Source organism: Lissotriton vulgaris, chromosome 12 (assembly GCF_964263255.1).
Source record: "Lissotriton vulgaris chromosome 12, aLisVul1.2, whole genome shotgun sequence".
Taxonomy (NCBI): domain Eukaryota; kingdom Metazoa; phylum Chordata; class Amphibia; order Caudata; family Salamandridae; genus Lissotriton; species Lissotriton vulgaris.
The window spans coordinates 111,706,312-111,733,122 of record NC_141700.1 but is presented as its reverse complement, the minus strand read 5'-3'; the positions used below and the strand labels follow the sequence as shown (position 1 = coordinate 111,733,122).

The window sequence follows — 26,811 nt, the reverse complement described above, 5'->3', positions numbered from 1 at the left end:
GATTCTAGTAGTTCTAGGTTTTATTTTGGAATACAGTGAATCTGAACTTTTCTGTCTAGTGCTTCGTGCAAGTCTGGGAGAACGGCTCCTCGCTGCTTTCCTGATGCCTGAATCCGTGGAGGCTGTTCTCCGTCCTCGGTCGGGCGTCCGCCGAGGAAGGTCTCCGTTGATTTCCGTGGTGCCCGTCAGTTATCGGAACAGGGAAATAAAAGGCAAGAAAACGGTGTATCAGTACCCGTTCTGTATTGCGAATTACAGGGATGGGAGTGAGGGACCAAACACACGTGAGACACTCTGTAACTAACTGCCGAGGTGAAGGGTTTTGTGCTCGGGGTAGGGGAAAAACACCAGGGAGTTAGGGATCCCGGGTTTAGTCCGACATTACTGGTTTACGAGTGACCCAACCCCTCAATTTGTCACGCACCTGGTTAAGCCATACACCTCCCCCGGGTGTATGGCTGGGCGGCTCGTGGTGTCGTTGGCCTCCTGGCGTCCCTTCTTGAACGTCCTCCGCTCGGTCCTTCTGATGTCTCTCCTCGGACCCGGTCTTCCTTCGCACCGCTCCGCTTCCGTCTTCGTTCTCGTCTCTCCGTTCGTCCTCCGTATACACGTTCGTCCTTAGCTCCGCTCCGCTTCCGTCTTCCTCCTCGTCTCCTTCCTCGCTCTGGGTGAACAAGCACACCCTTGATTCGTCGATTCCGGCATATGAGGTTTCGGTGTCCTGACGAGACTCCTCCCATTCCGAAGTCCATTCAGAATTAAAGGGCCAGTGTGTGGATTGCGTGTCTACCTCTGTTTCAACGTTCTGTGGAGAGGAAGAGGTAGTGTTTAACATTTGACTACTTTCATATCCTTTACAGTCATTTCTTCGTGCTGACCCTGCTGTGTTACACGCCTCCCCCTCCGGACACTCACGATCGGGGAGTGGATGACGGGATAGGAATCCGCCCCAACATTCTCACAGCCTTTGCGGTGATGTATAGAAAAGGAGTATGGTTGCAGTGAGAGGAACCACCGCAAAACTCTCGCATTATTGGCTTTATTGCGTGCCATCCAGAGTAAGGGAGCGTGATCTGTGAACAGTTCAAAACGGCGGCCTTCCAGGTAATATGCCAGTTTTTTAATGGCCCATTTAATTGCCAAGCATTCCTTTTTGACAGTTGCATATTTTAATTCCCTAGGGAACAACTTCCGGCTGACATATAAAATTGGGTGATCGAGGCCATCCTGACCAGTTTGGGAGAGCACTGCCCCAATCCCGTAGTCTGAAGCATCAGTGTGTAATGAGAACGGGCGAGTGAAATCAGGGGAAGCCAAAACTGGTGTAGAGGTAATCACGGACTTCAGAACTCTAAATGACTCCTGCATCGGTACGGTGGGACGTACCGGTGAAGATGCTCGCCCAGCGTTTTTCAGAGCGTCAGTGAGATGGGCTGCAATGTCCGCAAATTGTGGGATAAAGCGTCTGTAGTAGCCCACCAGTCCCAAAAAGGAACGCAACTCCCGTCTTGTGGATGGGAATGGAGTGTCAGCAATGGCCCTAACTTTCTCAATTTGAGGTTCTATCAAGCCATGTCCCAAGACATATCCAAGGTATTTAACTTTATGGAAAGCTAGTTTGCATTTCTTAGCGTTGACAGTGAGGCCAGCTTTCCTAAGTGCTTTCAAAACCACAGACAGGTGTCGGAGATGAGACTGCCAATCTGGGCTGTAAATCACAATGTCATCCAGGTAAGCCGATGTAAACTCCGACAACCCCGCGAGAACAGTGTTCATCAGGCGCTGAAATGTAGCCGGCGCCCCATGAAGGCCAAATGGAAGGACCGTGAACTCAAAATGACCCTCCTCTGTTGAGAATGCCGTTTTTTTGATGTCATCGGGTCGCAGAGGCACCTGCCAATACCCTTTTGTTAAGTCGAGGGTGGAAATGTATTTGGCCTGTCCTAGTCGCTCAATTAACTCGTCCACTCTAGGGATGGGATACGCGTCGAAGAGTGAAATGTCATTAAGAGCCCGAAAGTCCATGCAAAACCTTCGACTGCCATCGGGTTTAGGGACCATTACAATGGGACTAGACCAATCGCTTTTCGATGGGCGAATCACCCCCAATCGCAGCATTTCGTCTACTTCAGCTTTAATTGCAGCTCTTCTGGCTTCGGGGACTCTGTAAGGTTTAATCCTAACCTTTTTGTTGGGTGGCGTCTCAATACAATGTTCCACTAGGGAGGTCCTTCCAGGTCTGTTGGAAAAAAAATCCCCATAAAGTTCTAAAGTCTCCCTCAGCTCTTCCTGTTGTTGGGCCTTCAGTTCGTCATTATGAACAAGCAAGTCAATAGTAGAGCCCTCTAATCCTGGTGTAGTAGCCACATGGATGTCCGCAGGAGGAGGACCTAACCACTTTTTCAGCAAATTTATATGATAAGATTGCTGCTTCCGTGGCGTTACCTGCAATTTATAACTAGTACTCCCAATGACCCCCACCACTTTAAAGGGACCCATCCACTCAGCCTTGAATTTATGGGACGAGGATGGAAGGAGAACCAAAGCCCAGTCCCCGATATTAAGGCGCCTCCATTTTTTCCCTTTATCGTAACTAGTCTGCTGTCTATGCTGACTAAGCTCAAGATGGTCGAACGCCAACTCCCTTAGTTTACCCAATTTAGCTTTCAGGTCCCTGGCGTACTCCAGAGTAGTCTTCGCCTCCTCTGCCTGTTCATTAATCCAGGCATCCCGGGTCATTTCTAGCAATGAGCGAGGTTGTCGGCCATAAAGCATTTCAAAGGCAGATACGCCCAGACTACTCTGTCTCTGAGCCCTAATGGCGTATAGTGCTAAAGGTAACATCCGATCCCAATCATCCCCACTAACCTCCATCATTTTCCGAAGGGTGGATTTAAGGGTCCGGTTGTAGCGTTCCACCAGTCCGTCCGTCTGTGGATGGTAAACTGAGGTACGGATCTGGTGGACGTTCAACGTGTCACAAATTTCCTTCATTAATTTCGACACAAATGGCGTGCCCTGGTCGGTCAAAATCTCCTTCGGAAAACCAACCCTACTAAACAACTCAATCATTTTGTCTCCGACCTGTCTGGAATTGGCCACCGACAACGGAAAAGCCTCGGGGAACCGTGTGGCATAGTCAACAACAACTAAAATGTGTTGGAACCCCTTTTTAGTTTTAGGCAGCGGTCCGATAAGGTCCATGCCGACTCTCTCAAAAGGTTTGCCAATGACTGGTAGTGGTTGCAAAGGGACAGCCTGTGGTCTAACCATATTCACCTTTTGGCAAATCTCACAGGACCTGCAGTAAGATTCGGTATCTTTATAAATACCGGGCCAAAAAAATTGCCTGAGGATATTCTGGGTTGTTTTCTCGGCGCCGGAGTGACCGGCGACGAGATGGCTGTGAGCAAAGAAAAGGACCTGCTCTCTGAATGAGACAGGCACCAACAGTTGGGCGGGTTGTCCCTCGCCACTTATTCTATATAATAGGTCATCATCGATAATAAACCTTGGAAATTTTTTTTGAGTTTTCAGCTCTCTGATGTGCTTGTTCCCACGCGTTGAACAGAGTGGGATCACTGATTTGCGCAAATTTAAAGCTTCTATCCATAACCCAAGGATCATGTGTCAAGAGCGAGTTCACTGTCTGTGGACGTATACCTGAAGAGCCAAAACCATTAGAGCCTCTTTCTGTGTCTTCCAGCTGGCGGAGTACTTCCAGCCTAGTCTCAGCTATGCATTCACAAATTAATTGCGCTACTCTATCGCCTTTGCTCACTTGGAAGGCTTCTGTACCAAAATTAAACAGGAGGATTACAACGTTACCTCTATAATCCTCGTCAATAACACCAGCCCCAACGTCAATAAAATGTTTTGCTGCTAGTCCTGATCGTGGAGCAATTCTACCATAGCATCCAGGAGGGACTGCAATTTGTAGGTCAGTTTTGACAAGGGTCTTCCCTTTTGCAGGAACCACATAATCATATGCACTGTAGAGGTCATAACCAGCTGCTTTCGCAGAACCTTTAGTGGGGGACGTCGCGTTATTAGTCAACCTCCTAACTTGGAGGCTAGGTTTAAGCGGACGTTCAATTAGGGTATTACCCTCCTCCCCTGTGTGACACACTGTTTTTAGTTTATCCTTAAACATGTTCAGGAAACTAGGGTTATCTGTCCCAATTATTAGGTCTTCGGGTAGGTTGGACATCACTCCTACTCTTACAGTTTGTGGGGGCTCCCCAGTCTGTTCAATTACAATGTCAGCAATGGGGTAGGGCCGGATATCCCCATGAACACATTTGATGTTTACTAACCCCTGGGAAACATATTGCCCTGTTCTGACATAGGGAGTTTGGACTACCGACTGTCGGCAACCTGAATCTAACAAAGCGGATAATAGATGACCATTGACTTTCACACTTACTCTAAAAGAGCCTCCCATCTCTGCGGAAAACAGTACAGCCCTGGGGAGGTACCCGACCTCCATTGGTTCTTCCTCATTCCTTTTCTTGGGACACATCCGGGCAATGTGTCCCCATTGACCACAGTCGAAACATTGCGGCCCTGTATTGGCCATGTTCTCAGTCCTCCATGTACGTGGACGGGCGGTATCTCTTCCTCGTACAACCGGTTTCTCAAGTCGTACTACTCCCTTCCTTTCCATCTCAACCGGAAAATTTTTAGGTTGAGCCCGGGTAAATGATGAGGCCATCTCCACTGCTTGTGTGGTTGTTAAATTGTTATGTTGGCAAAGCCACTTTTGAGTAGCATATGGAAGAGCCTCAAGAAATTGTTCCAAGTATATTCGGTCAAGTATTTCTTCTTTCGTGCTGGTAGTGGGTGTTAGCCATTTGTCTGCCGCCATTTTTAATCTTACGAATAAAGTTTTGGGATTTTCACCTATAGATCCTCTCTCTTTTCTGAACTTTAGGCGATATGCCTCGGGATCTAACCCCAAATGATCTAGGATTATTTTTTTGATTTCGACATAGGTGGTGTCTCCTCTTGGATTTGCTACTTGGTAAGCAGCCTGGGCTTCTCCGCCTAAGAGAGGTGCCAAAAAGAATGGCCATTTTGCGACTGGCCAGCCACAGGCCCTTGCTGCCCTCTCGAAATTTAATAGAAATGCGTCGGGGTCTTCTCCCTGTCTATATTTTTGCAGAGATACGGCCGGGGCCCCATGGGTTAGGGTTCTTTCCGTTGTCCCACCCCTCGGTACTGGGTCCGCCCAGGGTTGTTTCTCTTCAATGGCTTTCTTAAGTATCTCTCTGTCGGCTTGTGCAGATGCTAGATGTTGTTCTAACACCCACTCTATTCGTCCTTGCCCCTTTACTAACTGTCTCCATCTTGACTCCGCAGATGGTGCCTATGCCCGCATTCTCCACCACTGTAGCAGGCGCGGGAAGGATAGGCAATACGCTGATTCTAGTAGTTCTAGGTTTTATTTTGGAATACAGTGAATCTGAACTTTTCTGTCTAGTGCTTCGTGCAAGTCTGGGAGAACGGCTCCTCGCTGCTTTCCTGATGCCTGAATCCGTGGAGGCTGTTCTCCGTCCTCGGTCGGGCGTCCGCCGAGGAAGGTCTCTGTTGATTTCCGTGGTGCCCGTCAGTTACCGGGACAGGGAAATAAAAGGCAAGAAAACGGTGTATCAGTACCCGTTCTGTATTGCGAATTACAGGGATGGGAGTGAGGGACCAAACACACGTGAGACACTCTGTAACTAACTGCCGAGGTGAAGGGTTTTGTGCTCGGGGTAGGGGAAAAACACCAGGGAGTTAGGGATCCTGGGTTTAGTCCGACGTTACTGGTTTACGAGTGACCCAACCCCTCAATTTGTCACGCACCTGGTTAAGCCATACACCTCCCCCGGGTGTATGGCTGGGCGGCTCGTGGTGTCGTTGGCCTCCTGGCGTCCCTTCTTGAACGTCCTCCGCTCGGTCCTTCTGATGTCTCTCCTCGGACCCGGTCTTCCTTCGCACCGCTCCGCTTCCGTCTTCGTTCTCGTCTCTCCGTTCGTCCTCCGTATACACGTTCGTCCTTAGCTCCGCTCCGCTTCCGTCTTCCTCCTCGTCTCCTTCCTCGCTCTGGGTGAACAAGCACACCCTTGATTCGTCGATTCCGGCATATGAGGTTTCGGTGTCCTGACGAGACTCCTCCCATTCCGAAGTCCATTCAGAATTAAAGGGCCAGTGTGTGGATTGCGTGTCTACCTCTGTTTCAACGTTCTGTGGAGAGGAAGAGGTAGTGTTTAACATTTGACTACTTTCATATCCTTTACAGTCATTTCTTCGTGCTGACCCTGCTGTTACAGTTGTGTTAACAGTTTAATAAATCCGTTTATATTTCCCACGCATTGGAGTGCAGTCAGTTCTTTCTGAGTGTATCGGAAGAAATTGGAGCGGAATATATATATATATATATATATATATATATATATATATATATATATATATATATATATATATATATATATATATATATATATATATATATATATATATATATATATATCCACCGTCCTGGCTCGATTTTGCAGCCCAATGGCGCTCTCTCCATCGGTGCTCTGACTCCCAAGCAGAGCCTCGCTTGCATATATTCCACAACTCCTTTTGGTAAAGAGAATGAGTCAGCACTCACGAAGGTTTCTTTCCCAATCCTTTATTTTCCTTTTGTCAATCCTCCAGCATAAGTCTCCCAAATGCCACATGATTTATTACTGAAATATCAGTTTTTAATATATTTTGGAAATGCAATATAATTTCTAAAACAGTCAGTAAAAGATCTGAAAATAGCTACATTTTGTTCTCAATTACACACTTTTCAATCTTGGTTTAATTATAATACTTCGGCTAAGCGCAAGTGTCTTATGCAGTAGACTTGGTTGCACAGAGGAGTGCTACTTGCAGGTGGCTGAAGAGTTACCAGTAGCTGGAGAGCTACTAGTTGGAGAAGCCTGCATCACCCCAACTTACCACACAAAATCCAGCCATGGGAAGGACTGCTTTTGAATAGCAGCTGCCAATCTCTGGAACTGGCTTCCAGCTAAGACTCGAAGCATGCCGATGCATATGCACTTAAGAAGACTGATGAAAACATGGCTATTTCCAAGATATCACAATAAAAAATAGTAGTGGGTCTATCAAGCAGGCGGCTCGAGTATGTGTCTGGAAGGTAGGCTATGAACTATGTCAAAAGTAGAGCATCTTTCCTGTGTGGAAAAATACCCATCAGCTGTCGATCCTGGGCGCCCTGTTCATCATATGGGTTTCCTTCACACCAGGAAGGTAGATTTTAAACCAATTGAGATGGTAAAGATGAAAACCTATTGTGTGTTTTCATGTGTCAGGGTAAGGAAGGACAACTCAAGAGCAGTGCATGTGTGAAATGAAAAAAAGTGTAAACTGTGATGTGAACAGATAAGATTGGGTAATAGAATGGAAAACTAACTTTAATAACCACCTTTCTATTCCCAAAATAAAAAAGCGTGCAATGCTGGAGGTTTTAACAAATAGCCTCTAGGCTTAATATGTGGTCAACATGTTTCTGCAGACAAATTTATGGATCATCTCAGGTATCCTGCTGCTTTCTTCAGGATCTCGCTCGCTACTGCTCATCAAAAGTAAATAAATGAAGAAAATATCACATGGGTAGTTCAGTAGTAAAACATTCTCCAAAGTTGTAGGAGAGAAACGCTCCACCCCACCTGGCCACAGCTCAGGTACATGGAGCCCCGCACGTCCGGTCGGTACTCCAGACGTCCTTCTGGGCTGTGGCCAGGTGGGGTGGAGCGTTTCTCTCCTACAACTTTGGAGAATGTTTTACTACTGAAATACCCATGTGATATTTTCTTCATTTATTCACTTTTTAATGAGCAGTAGCGAGCGAGGTCCTGAAGAAAGCAGCAGGATACCTGAGATGATCCATAAATTTGTCTGCAGAAACATGTTGACCACATATTAAGCCTAGAGGCTATTTGTTAAAACCTCCAGCATTGCACGCTTTTTTATTTTGGGAATAGAAAGGTGGTTATTAAAGTTAGTTTTCCATTCTATTACCCAATCTTATCTGTTCACATCACAGTTTACACTTTTTTTCATTTCACACATGCACTGCTCTTGAGTTGTCCTTCCTTACCCTGACACATGAAAACACACAATAGGTTTTCATCTTTACCATCTCAATTGGTTTAAAATCTTCCTTCCTGGTGTGAAGGAAACCCATATGATGAACAGGGCGCCCAGGATCGACAGCTGATGGGTATTTTTCCACACAGGAAAGATGCTCTACTTTTGACGTAGTTCATAGCCTACCTTCCAGACACATACTCGAGCCGCCTGCTTGATAGACCCACTACTATTTTTTGTTGTGAAAGTTTGTAATAAGGGGCTATAGTAGTGTGGGGTCTTTAAACTTCCCCTTGTGCCCTCTTCCCTCCCTTTGTATTATATTTCCAAGATAGACATATCATCTGACATTCCTGTGATAGAATCTGGCAAGATAATTGCACGTTCAACCTCAATCTACCATTTACAGCCCACCGACATGCAATAGCCCAACCAGGTAAGCTAAGAAGGGCTGATCTATGGTTAGTTTGGGTATTACAAACCAATGTCAATTCACATCTAACTCTTCTGGCACACTCTGATACTAATACCATAACACTCAAGGGTCATCAGCTATCCGGACTTATCCCGTGGAGGGGGCCCGACAAAATATGATTTCTCTCTCGCTTCGATCAGAGACTTGAACGCCTGCAGTATGGTGTATGGACTCTTACAAGATGCCTGGTATACCTGCTTACTGTCTACTTACTGTTGAACCATCTCATACAATGTGTTGTCTTTATTCAAAAATGCCAATAAACAGATTTGACAACAAAAAAAGGGTCATCAGCTATATATAGCTTAATTCTATTATACTCACATAAGACATATCTGCTACTGGTCTTGCCTGTCACTCAGTGCTGTACAAGCCAATAAGTCAGTAATCATCAACTGAAAGGCATGAAAATAAAAGATCTATCACTTACTCGTGTCCAATTGGGTGTCTCTAATCTAGTCCACCACCGGAGGTCCCACCCCGCTACACACTATGGCCACTTCTTTACATCTCACAATATCATTCAGATGTGGGATGATAGTACCAGAGCCAATACTAGCAGAGCCCCCTATCATGTCTCTCTCCAGCCAATGGTTGCTCAGGACCAGAATGGTTAAACAGAACACGAGGTTGGACTATTCAGTGCACCAACCAGCTAAGTAGATTATGATCATGTGAAGACGCAGTGCGGTTCAGAGTTATCAGTTTATAGAAAACGTACACTCGGCACCTATCTCTCACACCTCTTCATGCACCATGCTGCTATGCCCTGTGTCCCGTAACACAATAATCGCACCTCTTTGGTCATCACGCCACACATGGAAACACTCCCCATGTAGGATCAAAAAGCAAAGACAAGACCCTTTCAACCACACATCTCACATGGCATACCTTGTTGGCAATGTTTTTAAGTGCTTCAATGTCCCACATCGGAGTAGTAAGCACAGTAGATCCTTTCAACTTCCACGTAGTCGCAGGAAATCATCCTGACCCACAGCTGTTATTGCATTTAGTGAACAGAAAAGTGTATCTTCTTAATTAAAAAATGAATTAATTAGGTTTGAAAAAACATTTAGAGTGACAGTCACATAAATAAATGAGCATGTATTTTTAGGAAAAAATAATCTATGCAATTACAGTCAAAAAGAAAAAGAGTGTAATAATACATAATTTACATCTACAAACCAATTATAAGGTACATATTATGTGAACAAAGCCATATGATAGATATGTGCTATACATATATTTCAGAGCTTTTATTTAGCCCCGTAGAAGACAAAAAAAGTTCCACAAGATCACAGAAAATCAGTGTTTTGACCCTGTTTTCTACAAGATAATTTCCAGAACACTCAAACTCACAATATTTTGCAGAAACTGTTTTACATGTTTTGGTCTCCCAGTAAATCAACATCAAGAGTAGCTGTTCTCCACATTAAATGCCAGGAGAGTCTGAATTTCATTAAAGACACGGAGGCTAACATTATGTATTATTCCTCTAATGCTTCTCCATGCAGCACTTAAAATTATACATCACAAATAAACTATTCCTGGCATATAGTAAATACACACACATACAATCTGCCTCTTCAAACTGTGAAAGAAATTGTTCCTGCATGTATAAACGAAGGAAATGGATCCGGTGGCAGTAAAAGAACATCCGGGGAACGAAAGACTTCATGGCTGAGTGAAGGTAAAGAATCCTCTCGGCGTGCCAAGCTTCCACAAGATGGTACACCACAGAGTAAGTGATCAATTCGACATTATCTGGAATTAAAGGGGAATGTTAATACTCCATCTCGTGCCAACTTTCCAAAACGCTAAGAACAATTAATCATGAGGCAATAAAAGAATGCTTAAAGACATAACATTTGCTGTATCATGCTTTCCTCCCATACATTTCTCTGCTTTTTTATTTTTTACAATGTCTATTACTTCTCCAAACAGCATTAGCTTTCAACATTGTTACTTATTAATTAAACCAAAAATGTTGTTTCCTTCAAACCCCAGATCCACACCTTGGATGGGAGGGTGTGATAATGATATCCTCCATGTCTTTAATGAAATTCAGATTCTCTTGGCATTTAATTTGGAGAATGCCTATTTTATTACAAGACCGTAGGCTACCAATATGCATATTGGTTGTCCTGAAAAACGACATCTAACATGTGCTCAATCGGCTTACAGTAATGTTTTGCAAAGGTAACACAATTTGACTAATCAGTGGCTCTAAGACAGTCCTCTAGTCTACCGCCTTTCCAAAAGGACTGAAAGCCATAGCTCCCCTCATAGAATGAGCTTGACATTTTAGAAGGTCCACACCTGCTAACTGCATAGTCCACCTAACCCATCTCGCAATTGCTGCAGAGGTTACTGCTCTAAAAGGTTTCATATAGGAAATGAGAAGTTGCTCTGTCCCACCAGGACGGTGCTCGCTCATTCTGGAATCAAATTCTTTCATACAATTCGAAAAAACACAACTTTTTGCAAGAATCAAATTTGGTATAAAATATGGAGTCGGACATTGTTTTAGTTCTTCTAATGATCTCGAAATTTACCCCAAAGGCATCATAAACTCTGTTACTAACCTCTAAAGCTCTACTGTACGACACACGTCGATTGGATATTAGACAGAGCAAAGAAGCCAACTTCATAGAGAGTGTCTTCAGATACAAAAATCTATTAGTCTGCCATGAAGAGAACAATTCTAAGACTGATTTCACATCCCACAGGGTCTCATACTAAGGTCTAGAAGGTCTCCTTAACCTGATACTCTTAAGAAATCTACAGACAAGGACATTGTACCCAACGCTCCTGCTGTTCACTAAAGCATGTCCAGCTGAGACTGCAGATCTGTAGCAATTAAGAGTTCTGTAACTAAGGACCCTATCGAACACTTAAAAATGACCACCTCAACTATAGGTGCCTCCACGGGATCCAAGTCCCTCTCCAAGCACCAATGTACCCATAATTTACATATTATATTGTATCTACTGCAGGTACCTGGTGCCTATGACTCTTCAAGGAGATCCTCAGCTCTTCCCAAAAGGCCTGACATTCACTAGATCTCCTGATACCTTCCAGGCAAGAAGGCTCAAGTCTCCGTCAGTACCAGGGGATGCTCTCTTCTATCTACATTCCTTTAAGAGATCTTCCTCTGCAGGTAGAAACAGAGGTATGTTGCAAGCCAGCTCCAAGGTCATTGGAAATAATGCCTGGGATGGCCAAAGAGAGTTACTAACACAAGTGAACAGATCTCCTGTTTCACCTTCTGCAGAACCCTCTGAATCATTGTGAATGGGGAAAAAGCGTATGCATGGGCCCCGCCTACTACTCTGCAGGAAAGCGTTCACTGCCAGAGCATCTGGGTCTGGCATCCAGCAGGATCACTTCAGTTGAAATGTCAGCCTGCTAACAAAAATATCCAATTCCAATGGACACCAAAATTGACACCAACTACTGAAGTAGGGCTCGTTCAGCTTCCAGTCGCTGTAATCTTTTAAAAACCTTGAATTCCTGTCTGCCGACACATTTGCCTTCCCAGGTAGTTACCTGCTCTGAGGCCGATCCTGTGCTCTACACAAAACATCCAAAGTCTCTTGGCCAGATCCAATAGGTCTGAGGATTTTGTACCCCCTAATCGGTTTATGTATGCCACTGCAGACACATTGTCCATCTTCAACAGGACTGTTCTGCCCTGCAGACAATATTTGAAGTTCATTAGTGCACAGAGATCTACAGTCAACTCCAGATAATTTATATGATGGGACTTCTCCATGTGAGACCACAGACCACTGGTGTGCTGGGCACCCAGACGAGCACCCGAGCCATGAAGGCTCAAATCTGACTCCAGAATAAACTCTGGAGAGCATTCAAAGATCACCCGTCCATTCCAGGCATCCAAGTTCTCGAGGCACCAATTCAACTCCAATTTGCCCTCTTGATCCAGGTATAACCTGTCTCCATACCACAAACCTCCTTGCAGTCCTTTTGTTTATTCTCTGTAAAGCTCGATTGTGTAATGGACCCAGAAAAATAGCTTGAATGGAAGAAGAGCATAGGCCCAGAAGCCTGGCATGTTCTTGCAGAGTTAAGGCCTCTCAACTCTGTAGATACCTTATCTCCTTCCGAATCTTGGTAATCTTCTTCAAGGGTAAAAGCAAAACCGCCTTCACTCTGTCTATAGTGAAGCCCAAGAATTCTAGGGACCTGGAGGGGAAAACAATAGACTTTTCCCTATTTTCATATTAAATCCACACTTTGTGGAAGAGTTTAAACCATATCAAGATCTTTTAGAATCTGTGTTTGACATTGGGACATTATGAGGCTATTGTCCGAGTAGACGATCATACATACTCCCCTTTCTCTGAGAGAGAAATCTTGGTAAAACACCAAGGCGCAGAGGAAAGACCGAAGGGAAGTGCTTTGTCAGGTGAACTGGAGGTAACATTGGCACTCCCTGGCCATGGGAATACTGAAGTAGGAATCCTTCCGATCCAACTTCACCAACCAGTCCATTTCTAACAACACATCTCTCAAATGATGGATTCCATCCATCTTGAAGTGTCTATATATAAGGTACCTGTTCAGATCCCTGAAATGTATTATGGGTCTTCAGCCCTTGTCCTTCCTTTCCACAAGGAAGTCTGTACTCATAAAAACCCTGCGTTCTAAGGATACGTTTGCAATAGCGTGGTTCTGTAGCATAGAATTCACCTCTGCTTCTATCGCCTTCTGCTGGTCTACACTCAAATGTAATTCTCTTGGGGCAGCAGTTTGAAGGGGTACCTCTAGGAATTCTATCATGAAGTCCTAAACGGTTTCCAGAACCCATGGATCCTGTGTAATTGTTTCACAAGCCTGGGAAATATCTGATACGGCCCCCCACTCTTTTCATGGAAGATGAAATAGAGAAAATGATCGCACTCACTCTGAAAATTGGTTGAGCCTTGTCCACATGATCTAAATCCCCTTGCACGATAAGCTCGTCCTCATGGATAGAAGGATGCTGACACACCTTGCTGATAGCCCCTTCCGAAGCCTCTTTGACTGGAGTGGGGCCTCTGGGAGGCTCGGCTGGCAGAAAGGCCCCTTCTGCCGGCCCGGGCCAAAAACACCATAGCTGAAAGCCCTCCTCATACTGGTTTGGGCATTGTCTAGGGGGCCGTAAATGTAGCCACGTACTTACCCAGAGTCTTAATCATATCCTCCCCATAGATTCGGTCCTTGGGGTTCTCTGATCACAAAATATCAATGTTTGGACCCTGTTTTTCCACAAGATCACTTCGAGAACTCCCAAACTAACCATATTTTGAAGAAACTGTTTTACAGGAAAATTTGTTTTGGTCTTACAGTAAAGCAATATAAAAAGTTTACCTATCATTAAAACCATCATCCTTTCCTAGCCAACAATGCAGAGTAACTCTCAATAAGGCACATTTTCTGGTCTGTTGGTGATTTTTAAGAAAACATTAACCTTAGCGTTGATTTGCCAAATATATAGGGGAGAGGAGTTGGCCTAACAGCTAGGGCGGTCACTCTCAAATCTGGGGAACCGGGTTCGAGTCTCGGCAAGGATGAGCAACATCCTATGATTCTGGACAAATAACTTAAACTCCCCGTACCTAACAGAAATGAATGTGTCCTGATGTAACGCAGCTGGTGCTCGTGTAAAGCGTTCTGATACCCAATACCTTGGGTCAAGTTTGTGCTATATAAAACTCTGTAAAAAAAATTATATATATATATATATTTATTGTAAGGTACAATTATAGCTGTATTTGGAAAAAATATTGAGTTGTAAATATCGGGATACAAAAATATTTTTAAAGTATTCTGATACAGAAATAGTTGTCAAGAATATCGATTTTTTTCAGGTAAGTAATATTGTTGTTAAGAATATAATTGTTATTCAACAATTTATAATTTTTTTATTGTTGTTTAACTATCTTAATGTGTTTTAGTTTATATATTAATTTTATGTGTCATTGTTTGTATAATTCTTAATATTATTTTTAAATATAGCTTGTAATGTTAAGCCATTTATAATTTTTAACTTAATTGCTAATAGTGTTGGAGCAGTTTGCTAGATTTGTAGAGGAATAGAATGGGAACTTAATTAAGTGATAATTAATTAACAATTAATTATTAATTCTATGGTAATGATTTAATTGATTGTTAATTATGTTTATTGTGTAATAATTATATATTTAAGTTGTACAGTTATATTTTAGGTCAGAGCTGCTGGGTTTGTAACTGTATAGGGTGGGAAGTTAATTAAGTACCATTAATTAATTATGAATTATTTAATTGATTATTAATTATGTAAATTGTGCAATACCTTATATATTAGTTACAATTTAGGTGTGGGCTGTAGGGGTTATAGAGATATAGGGCCAGATTTAGATGGTTAAATACCGGTCGGTAACTCCGAAATTTGGTAGATTTTAGCGTTACCGACCGGTATTTAGCCATTCCTAATGTAGGTAAGGAATCGGTAAATAAGGAATTGGTAAATACTGATTCCTTATTGCTCTTGCATTTAAGGAATCGGTAATACCGGTTCCTTAAATGCAATGTAGGACGCACATTAAAAAGTGCTTTTGAGCCTTAAGAAATCAGTAGTTACCACCAACTTCAAGTTGGTGGTAATTACCGATTGCCTTTAAAAAATCACTTTTTTTGTTTTTTGTTAAGTGCCATGTGGCACACATTCATGCCCTTGGGGCATGTATGTACGCCACATGTGCACACATACACATTTCAGGGGTGCAACAGGGTGTCCTTTTGACAGCCTGGCACCCTTGAAAGTGCTCCCGCTATTAGCGATTCAATAATACCGAATCGCTAATAGTGAATGTCTTCACATTCATTCCTATGGGCCTCTAAACCCATAGAAATGAATGGGTAGGTATTCCTTATTACCGAATCTCAATTACCGATTCGGTAATAAGGAATATTAAGGATTCGGTATTTTTTACTGAATCTTTACCTCCATAGGAAATACAGATTTCTTAATAGTGAATCTGTAAAATTCGCTATTAAGAAATCGGTATTTCAGATTTACCTACATCTCGCCCCTAGTGAAGGAAGCTAATTAAGTAATAATTAAGTATCAATTATTTATTTATAATTAAACATTTAATTGATAATTGATTATGCACATTATGTAATATTTATTTATTTTAGTTATAATTTAGTTACAGGTTACTAGGTTTGCAGGGGTATAGGGTGGGACATCAATAAAGTACTAATTAACTAGTAAATCATTTTTAATTGTTAATTAATTAGTCAATTGATTATCAATTATGTAAATTGTGTTATTCTTATTTATTTTTGTTATATTTCAAGTGTGGGCTGCTAGGTTTGTGGGGTTATAGTGTGGGAAGTAAAGTGATAAATAAATCGAATTAAAACAAATTATAATTATTAAATTGTTTAATAATCATGTAAATTGTTTAATAGTCGTTTTACTTTTTATATATATAATTTGTGTGGGCTAATTAATAATTAAAGTTGTATATTTGATTAAAGAAATATTATATTATATATGTGTATATATATATATATATATATATGGATATATATATGTTTTAGCAAATGTCCCAATACGAGAGGAGCGCTTTAAGGTTGGTGCTGACGGCGAGGTTCGGGACAACCCCATCATCCAATGTTTTCCAGCAAAGACCTTCCCAAAAGGAAGACGCTGCACACCACTTCGATTACTCAATGCTTATTTTATTTTCTGTAGGTTCCCCACCTACGCGTTTCGGACAGCAAGTGTCCCTGTTCACGGTGCAAAAAAAGTTTTTGCACCGTGAACAGGGACACTTGCTGTCCGAAACGCGTAGGTGGGGAACCTACAGAAAATAAAATAAGCATTGAGTAATCGAAGTGGTGTGCGGCGTCTTCCTTTTGGGGAGGTCTTTGCTGGAAAACATGTATATATATATATATATAAACATATATATACACACAAACACACACACACACACACACACACATATATATATATATATATATATAAATATAATATATATATATATATATATATATATATATATATATATATATATATATATATATATATATATATACATATATATATATATAAAACCCTTTCAGGCATAGAGTGACGCATAAATTATTTGTCACTCTGTGCCTGAAAGGGTTTTGTTTTGACTTATACTGGGTGCTCCCTTGTGTCTGGACAAAGCTATACCTCTCTGAAGAGCTCTAATTAGAGCGAAACACTGTGTCAGGGGTTACTTTTACTCATTTCAGATTGGCTTGATTTGGTATTTTACCATTTCAAAGCTGTATTACTGTGCCTGGAGTGATGAATGGCTTTTGCCATTTTACAGCTCGGCAAGGACAGCACTGTGTTAGTCCTGTGCTTAAAGACTTTGCTGTAGAAATGGCAAAAGACTTTGTCCTTTTCTATTTCGGCGTGGATGGCACTGTGCTAATCCTATGCTTAAAGACTTTGATAGAAAAACAGACATTTGAGGTGAGCAGATCTAGAGTGTCGCTGGTGTTGAGAGTGCTCTAACAGGAGCTGCTTTCCACCTAAACTTGAGAACTACGCATATATATATATATTGCCTCACGAACTCCCGACCTCACCGCCTCCAGGACGGCTCAAAATCAGGACGCAGACCACACGGCAAGTAGATTATAAAAGTGCTTTTATTCTTCCCTTACTACAGACATGGCGCGTTTCGTCCGGTAACCCCCGGACTTGATCACATGACATGTCGTGACCACCATTGTGAATAAATACCGTTCAAAGCATTACAAGCTCCTCCTCTTCGATCATGGGCATAGAGAACAGACCTCACAGTTTACAATACTGTCTCATATATATGGGAACCTCACAATCCATTTTCATTTTCATTTACAAACTTTACACTTTAGACATAATAATGGGCAAGTGCCCAAATTATCTCGTTTGATTAGGGATTTCATTTTGTTATGAAAAACCATAAAATATACAGAGTAACTGGCAAGTGCCCAAATTAGCTTAGTTGTGCAAAGTTGCTGAGGAGACACTGTGTGATATAGGTTCTGTTTCTCAACTATATCTCTTGGCAGCTGAGTACATAGAACAGTGTATTGCTGAAATACGTGTTATACCAAAAAAAACAGTGCTTTTAAAACATACGACTCATACTAGCAAACAAACAGCTTTTTGTAATCCTCCGCACTTCCATCTCTGACAATAAAGGTTATTGCATATAACCAGTATTGGATGTCTCCTAGTCAAATTCATTTATCTTATTGTGCGTACTGGATTAGAAATGAAAGTGCCATGTGCAAAATAAAGTAATACACTATTTCATCTTTATCTCAAGTTAGGAATATACATCATTCTCATTTCCAACATATGTGCAAACAGCAAAAACAGTAAACCTTCCACCCATAGACACCGGATAAAAACCAGTAAAACCAACTAATTAGTAAAACCAGCTAAAATCCAGTATAAATTTTAGCACTGGCCAGGGCGCTTTAGCATGGCTGGGAGCCACGCTTGCTCAGGGTTGGGAGGGGGCCACAGTCTAGTTACCATGGGCTGTGCTGAGGGGATCCATTGGAGGGGGTGCTCCCAGGCTCCCCGTTGGGGCCGGGAACACACCCCGACCACGACAGGTGCTTCCATGTTTGGGAGGTGCAGGGTGGGGGGGGGTGGAGGGGGGTCTGTTGGGAATTGGGGTTGTTCTGGTTCAGGGGAAGGGACTGTGCTTGCTGTGCTGCTTTCGATCCGTGATGAGTGCTACTCTTGTTGCCAGTGGCGCGACTGGTCTACGTTATATGCTTGTACACAAATGTCATCTGATGCTGGGGGCTCGCGACTAGGTCCCTGTGAGACGCGCATTTTAAGCTGGAATGTACGAGGAATGTTGGATAGGGTGAAGAGAGGGGCTGTTTTTACCTGGGCTAAAAGAAGGGGAACTGACATATTACTACTTCAGAAATACCACCTATTGGGCACGAGAGCGTTATGTCTTCAGCGCAATGGCTTCACGCAGACTTTCCATTCAGGGTTTACGAGGGGGTCGCGGGGGTGGCCATTCTGATACATCGTAGAGTCCCCTTTAATCATAGACGTACGTGGCTGGATGTGCAGGGCAGGTATGTGTTCGTGCAGGGCGAGATTGGAGATGAGGTAGTCATCATTGGTAGTGTCTATGCGCCGCCCCCGCTGCAATGGGCTCTGGTGGAGAAGCTGATGTCTCTATGGGCGGATATGCCTGCAACTCTTTCTATTGTGGGGGGGGACTGGAATGATGTCATGGATGTATCGAATGATAGATGGCGGAGCGCTGCAGGCGAGGCGACTGGGAGGGAGGGGCAGGTGTCCCGACTGAAGGCCATGGTCATGGGTTTGGACTGGATTGACTCCTGGAGATACAAACGGGGGGCGTGCAGAGAATACACATACTTTTCATCCGCGTGAGACTCGTTCTCGCGCCTGGACTACATCTTTCTTCCGCGGGCGATGGCCAGCAGGCTCCTGACGGCAGAGATCCTGCCCCGGGCACTGTCGGACCACTCCCCGGTCTCAGTGTTGCTCGACACGGGGCGTTCCAGGCAGCCGTTTAGGTGGCGCCTGTCGCCTTGGCAGTTAGCTCAGCCCTCCTATCGCACTCATATGACCTGTGAACTTGCGCACTTTCTATCCACCAATATAGGATCAGTGGCATCCCCGGCAGTACTATGGGAGGCCATGAAGCCCACTATGCGGGGCATTGATATCTCGTGGTGCTCAGCGGCACGGAAGGAGAAGCGTAGAGACTTGGTGCGGCGGGAGGCGGAATTGGAGGACCTGGAACGTAGGAGTCGGGGGCGGACGGCGAACGAGAGAGACGTCAGCTAGTGTTGGCGCAACAGCAATACACCTCAATCCTGCTGGACGAGGCCCACCAGGCTTGGCTGGCCACGCGAAGCCGCATATACCAATGGGGCGACAAGTCCTGTCAAATGCTTCATCGCCTGTGTCAGCGCACCATGCACGCGCAGCCATTACCCCAGATAGCAGCCCCGGATGGGCGGCCGTTTTTGCAACCCGGCGAGATGGCGGGTAGCTTTGCCTCCTACTATGAGAAGCTATATGCGCCCGAGAGTGCCTAGATGCCGAAATGGTACAGCGGTTCATAGATGACCTCCCACCGAGGGCCGTATCGGATGAGGTTCGTGATACGCTGGACAGGCCACTGACGGACGACGAGCTGGCTGCGGCCCTGGGAGAACTGAACCCGGGCAAGGCACCGGGTCCGAACGGGTTTCCGAGTGAATTTTTTCGCCACTATGCGACACAGCTGTCCCCACACTTTCGGCCTGTTATCGAAGAGGCACGCGAGAAAGGTACGCTGCCTCCAGATTGGAGACATGCTTAGGTAGTGGTGTTTTTGAAGCCAGGGAGGCCCCCCGAGAGACACGAGTCCTATCGACCTATCTCGCTGCTTAACACCGAGGCCAAGATTCTGGCGAAGGCCCTCGCCAACAGGCTCAAGCCCCATATCACGGACCTGGTCCACCCGGACAAGGCCGGCTTCATGCCCCAGCGATCCACTCGGCATAGCATTAGGCGAGCTCAAGTTGCGATCTCTGCTTGGCGGGGTCTGGAAGAGCGGGCTGCGCTGCTGCTGGCAGACATGGATAGAGCGTTCGACTCTTTGAGCTGGACATACTTATTTGCCCTCCTGGGCCGCCTGAACCTGGGCCCCCGCTTCTTGTCGTATATACGGCTTCTGTATACGGATCTGACGGCTGCGGTGCGCGTGGGCGGAGGAATCTCCCGTTCCTTCAGTATCCGGCGGGGTACTCGACAGGGGTGCCCCCTCTCCCGTACCTGTTTGCACTCGCTATGGAACCCCTCGCTGCATGGGTGCGAATGGACGCCCAATTGAGGGGCTTTCAGTGGTCGACTGGTGTGGCGGATAGGATAGCCCTCTACACCGATGATGTACTATTTTTTCTCACTGACTTGGATCGGTCAGGGCCCCGCATTTTGCGGATCCTCCAGATTTTTGGAGAAACATCTGGGCTTTACATGAACCCCGGGAAGTCTACTCTCTGGACCCTGGGAGGCCCACAATCGATAGGTGAGTGGGCCGACGGAATTCAGGTGGCGGTGGATGGAGTGAAGTATCTGGGGGTGTACCTCACACAGGATATTTCCGTGGCCCTGGAGCGTAATATTACCGCTGTCTGGGACCGCACACGGGAGGATCTGAAGGCATGGGCCAGGATGCCGCTCTCCATTCAGGGCCGCTCTGCTATTTTTAAAATGGTTGCGCTCCCGGGCTTGCTATATCAATTACAGAATCACCTGGCACTGGTTCCGCAAACTTGGTTCCGGCGCCTGAATGCGGCACTGAGCGGCTTTCTATGGGAGGGGGGAGCGGTGCGGGTTGCGTTGCGGACTTGCTTTCGCTCCACCCATACCGGAGGCCTGGCCACGTCGGACCTACTGTCCTACTACCAGGCTTCCCACCTTTTAGTGCTAAATGACTGGTGGTACGCAGACAGGAGAGATCCTGCTTATGTGGTGGAACGTGCCCCCATGGGTTCTGCCTCCCTACACACGGCTCTGTACTCTGCATCTCTTCGGAGGTCCCTGCCACACGTCACGCAGGTGGTTTTTCAGATATGGCGACAGGCCCTGCGCAGGATTGGCTGGTGGAACGTTCTGACGCTGGAGACCCCCTTGTGGCAAAATGGTAGATTGTCACAGCTGGCGGCCCTGGTGGGCTTCCGGGGATGGGACGCGATTGGCATCTCCACATTGGGTGATGTCCTGTCGGGGGGAGTGCTCAAGTCCTTTGCCATGTTGCGGGAGGAGTTCGAAATGCCACAGACACAATTCTACAGATACCTCCAATTCCGCCACGCTTTGACCCCGTATCTCCAGGGAGTGGAAGACGTGCCAGAATTTAGCCCTATTGAGGCCCAAGTCTTTATGGGAGAACTGCGAGATAAAAAGATATCCCACATATACCAAACCCTTGTGCGACACAGCGCTTCGGACCTTGCCCATCTCAGGACCCAGTGGGAGCAGGATGTTGGGGAGCTAGACGAGGAAGATTGGGTGGAGGCACTAGAGGGACCCAGGGGAGCGGCCATCTCCACGCGCTTGTGACTGATACAATTCCGGTACCTTCACCGCATTTACTAAACTAGACAGCGCTTGTGGAGGGCGGGTTTGATAGCTTCCCCTGATTGTATTAGGTGCCACAGGGAAGTGGGGACGCTACTGCACACGGTGTGGGACTGCAGGGTTCTCCAAAGATTCTGGGACAGAGTGTTTCGATGTTTGAATGAGGTCCTGGCCAGGGAGCTACAGAAAGACCCCAAATTAGCTCTCCTGCATGTGCTGGCTGGGGTGGGGGGCAATCGCTATAAGCGCCACTTGCTATTGTTGGGATTGACCCTGGCTAAAAGGGACATTGCTAGATCTTGGAAGGCGCCCCGTGCCCCTTCCTTCATGGCTTGGCAGAATGGAATGGACTTTTGTATGGGCCTGGAACAGCCTGTGTATGTTGCAAGGGGGTGCCCGCTCAAGCATTACAAAATATGGAAACGGTGGGCGGACTATAGGGGCCTGGACCTGGACCCGCCTCCAGAGGATGCATCCCAACTACTCTAACAGCCGTATGGCCACTGGTATGGCAGACATTGCAATGAGCCTAGCACGACACGGACGATGTGAGCAGCAACTTGCGCAGGAGGGAGGGGGGAGTTGAGGGTAAGGGGGGGCGGGGGGGTTGTACTATATTGCAATTCTTTGGTTATTAATTTGACTGTCTATTTGCCTTGAAATTGTCTGCATGTCAAAGCCTGTGATAATTTGTTCTGGTGACTGCCTCTGGATACCAGAGGATTACTTGATGTGCTCCTATCATGCAGCAAATAAAATCTGTTTTCCAAAAAATAAAAAAATCCAGTATAAATGAGCTAAAAGTTCACGTAAAAACCATCTACACACAATATATATATATATTTTTAGTAAATGTCTTTTTGGGGATTTTATATATTTTTATAAATTTGGTATTGTATTTAATGCCTTGCAGTTCATTTGTTAATATTTGTCATGTTTCAAATGATGTAGCATGAGAGCTACTTTATCAATTCTATGGCGCTTGTATTCTTGATGAAAGTTTTCACTCAGTAGGGTTGAGTTTTCTTTAACAATTTATTTGAAAATTGAGGGCAAATCACAGTTCTTAATGTTACCTATTGTCATATAAACACTTGGGTATCGAAGAATATAAATGTACAGGGCAAATGTGATACTGTCATAATGCTATATTTAATGTTTATCTGACACTTCAAAATGGAGGCCCTGTACACATCAATCTTCAAAGGGACTGTAACCAACTTGCACAATATTTGCCTTGTGTTTACACAGAATAGCAATGATGGTTTGACACTTTGCCTTTGTTTGTTTCATTTTTGGTATTCAAACAAGTGGTACCCAGTAATTTACTGACTTGCGCACGAATGTATAAATATTGTACTGAGTCATGTACACAGCAGCAATCCATGGAAAATGAATTAAGTACTCTTCAAAATGTGAAATATGGAATTTTGCAAATGCTACTTTATAAAATGAACCTTGGAATGAATGTTTATTTGTATCAGTGAGTTATGTGGTCTGTTTTCACAGTTGTATATATTGGGGGGATTCGCTCTACTCCATGACCCGTTACAATGGCCATGGCAAAGGCTACTGTTGTTTTCAACATTGTGTCAGTAATCCATTATATAATTGCTCAAATGTTTCAATCATGTTAGAAGTGTTATATGAGTTCAAAGGTTAACCAAGAGCGCATCTTCTACGACCCCTGACACGTGTTCAACATGTGAAAAAAACTGATTATTTTATGTAAAGGTCAAATGGGTGGGAGGCACGTAGCGTGAATACATCAATGCTGGGCCCCGGGGGAAGCAAAGTCGCAGACTAGTCTTCCCCCGGGGTCTTTCACGCAGGGGTAGGACCAGGCAGGGTCAAGGGGTGGAGTTAGGGGGTGGGTAGAAGAGCCCTGGGGAGGAAGGCAACTTCCTCTTCCTGCGCTTGGCACCATTGTGAGGGTGAGTTTTTTGAAAGGCCACCCACCCACCCTGCAGTTACTAGGGTTCGGAGGTAGGGTTGGCATAGCGTGCCAGTTTAGGACGGGCTGCAGGGTAGGCAATACTTTGGAGGGGTGGGGGAGTCAATATCGGGTGCACCCATCCCTCGGGAAGGGGGGGATTGAATGATGTAGGGAGCTGGAGACATGAGTGGAATGCCAGGTGTTACCGGAGAGGATGCTAGGAGATTTGTGGAAATGGATGAGGAACGGAGTGGGCATGGAGTGGTGGGAGATGTGAGTTCGGAGTGGGTGAGAAGAGTGAAGGGATGTAGAGTTGATGTTGGGGTTTTGTTATTGATGTTGATGTTATTTGGTTATTGCTTAATGTTGTGCAGCATGGTCCAAATAAATGGCCTTTGACGCTTAACAACTTCTATGCTCATGACGAGCTCAGCTCGCCATGAGGCACGGTGCTCGTGTGCTCATGATGAGCTGAGCTCGTCATGAGCTGTGGAACGCTCACACGCTGGAATAATTCCCCTGCTGTGCTGAACGTTCCACGGAAACGGGTGTGGTCATGACGAGCTGAGCTCGTCATGAGCACATGAGCACTCTGCCTCATGACGAGCTGAGTTCGTCATGAGCTCGGGGGTGCTGTGCGCGCCCCCCTCCCCCGCTCCCCAGCACAGCGGGGGAATTACCCCGCTGCGAAGGGGTTAAGACATCAGCATGGTCTGTTTATTGAGTGAAAATTACAAAACAACTTTGGAGGAGGGGTTTGCAGTTCCCGTAGGGGTGCTACATTTGCAGTGTCAGCTGGTCGGCACCGGCGCGCATTTTGGGAACTGAGACTTATTTCTACTCATCACATTGTGACCCTGAGCAAGTGACAAGCAGAAAAGAGAGAAAGAAAACGGAAGAAAAAAAGAAAGGGAAGCAGTGACAAAGGGAGAAAGCGGGATCAAAAAGAACACGCAAGAGTAAAATAAACAGGAAGCAAATGGTGACGGAATAAATAAAATTAGGGGGAATCAAGACTAGCTATGAAACACACAACAGTGTAGTTCTGAATTTAAATAGTATTTCTCCCTAAACAAATAGTTTAAAACACCCCTGCTTTGCTTCACGTTGGTCCTTGGCAGACAGAAATTGCAGTCAGGATAATGACTGGGCCCAGAGACGCGCCCTTCTGCCCTCTGTCCCATAGCGTGACGACCTCCCCGGTCTTAATGTAGTAATTGTTTTTCTTCTTTAATTGAAAATGTGCCTTATATTTCGCCTTCTACACAAAGGTAGTGCCTGGGAGTCTTGATTAGGCCGGCATTGATTGCCTCACCCGCCCCCAGAATCCCGATAAATTGAATCCTCCCCTCAACGCCGGTTTATGAAGAGGGTTGGAGGTTCTGCCTTCCGTCCACCCCCCTCCCGGGCTGCAACCTCCACAGCCCCTGCCGGGACCTCCATCATCGCAAAATCTATGCTGCGCATCGACCTCGCGCCTCCAGTGAGAGGGATGTGCCGCGTCCCCCCCGCGGCCAGTCCAGTCGATCCGGCTGCCGGGGGAAGAGAGAGGTAACCTTTACACGAGGACGTCTCCAAGAAACAAGAGAAGGGGGGAGGGCGGGGAAAGGAGGCGTCTGCCTGGGGTCATGGAAACATAGGGGGAGGACATTTCGGTTGAAGAGAATTGTGCTGCCAAGCCCTGGACAAGTGTTTTTATCTTTTTCTTTGCAGCTTTATATAGCGCGAACTCGACCTTAAGGTATCAGGGCGCTTTACATGAGCACCAGTTGCATTACAGGACACATCAATTTTTTTTAAAGGCACAGGAGGTTAAGTGATTTGCCCAGTATCACAGGATGTTTGACCCTTCTGCCAACCTCGAACCTCCAGCTTCAAGGCCGCCCCCCCCCCCCCCGCTTCAAGGCCCGCAACTCTAGCCCTTAAGCCACATCTTCAAATTCGCAATAAAGCACGCTGCCGCTAATAGCTCACTAGACTAATCCATTCAATTTCGTGTCTGTGTTTTTCCCTCATGGTCACAGGTTCAAATCTCAGCGGATCCACAAAGACCGCCGTCCTCCTGATGAAACCTGGATCATAGAGTGGCATAAGAATGAACAGGGGATATGGGTCAGTGGCGCCAAGAGTCCTCCGATGAGTGAAGGTGAGCTCTACAGATTTGTCTTCCGTTCAACTTCCTTAGGTCCTGGACTCACTGGAGATGATGCTATATACCTCTGGCAGGTGTGTTGACTGCCAAGATCCGTGCTAGGATTTCAGAATAGCCGTATAAGAAGTATCCGCTTACAGTAGAACTGAACACGACTCATGACATAATCAGCGAATATCCTGAAAGTGTGGTATAAATCGCCCTCCTGTACATGCGTTGGACACCCATACTTCAAAGAACTCAGGCTCGGTCAATCAGATTGTTGAGAGGATGTCAGGGTTACTTTTTTGATGGCCACATTGGCAAGGTTTCTTTGTATCTCATGTTTCTTGTTCACTAACCATTAATGGAAGGTGCAAGTTTTAAGGTGGATTCCAGCCAAAGAAGACTTCTGTGAATTCCTTTCTAGCTAGTCGACAAACTAAAAGCAATTTTGACACCGGCCCTCGGGCCCAGTTCAGCGACATAGCATTGGAGTCCTAAGCCTTTTTGCAAGAAAGATGAGTACCCCCGCTGCCATTGGTTCCATAGTATAATACAGCCACACCTGAGGTCCAAGTGGACCCCCACCGCCCTAGGCCGCAGGGCCACTGCGTCTGCCACACTACTGATAGCTAGGCCATTGTCCCAGATATTTTTTTAGACATTATCCAAGCTTAGGAAAGGACTTGGGTAGAGAGATTATGGCTCCTCCTCGCGGTTGTATGATGTAACAACGCGATCGTTTAGATCGCGTTACATAACAACGAAGGTTTTACAACGCAAGTCGTTACCACCACTTGCGCTGTAGGGTGCTGGACTTAGGAATAGTATAATTTACTATTCCAACTCCAGCCTACGTACAGTAGGGAAGGTGTTGGAATATTAAATCTACTATTCCTTAGTCTAGAGCGCCCTCCAGCGCAAGTCGTGGTAACGACTTGCGTTGTAAAAGACGCGTCGTAATGGCAGCGCAGTGTTTTGAC

At 45.3% G+C, this 26,811-nt stretch overlaps 1 protein-coding gene across 1 annotated transcript in view; it reads right to left on the bottom strand.

Moving 5' to 3' along the window:
* Positions 1-370: 370 nt before the first annotated feature.
* The window catches only part of LOC147673555 (uncharacterized), a 57,454-nt gene continuing 31,013 nt past the window's right edge, over positions 371-26,811 (bottom strand). Inside the window, exons 2-3 of the mRNA XM_086945517.1 lie at positions 4,427-5,368; positions 371-805 (exon numbers count right to left, since the gene is read on the bottom strand). Of these exons, the coding sequence (XP_086801643.1) occupies positions 371-805; positions 4,427-5,368 (1,377 nt within the window). The remainder of the gene's footprint in view (positions 806-4,426; positions 5,369-26,811) is intronic.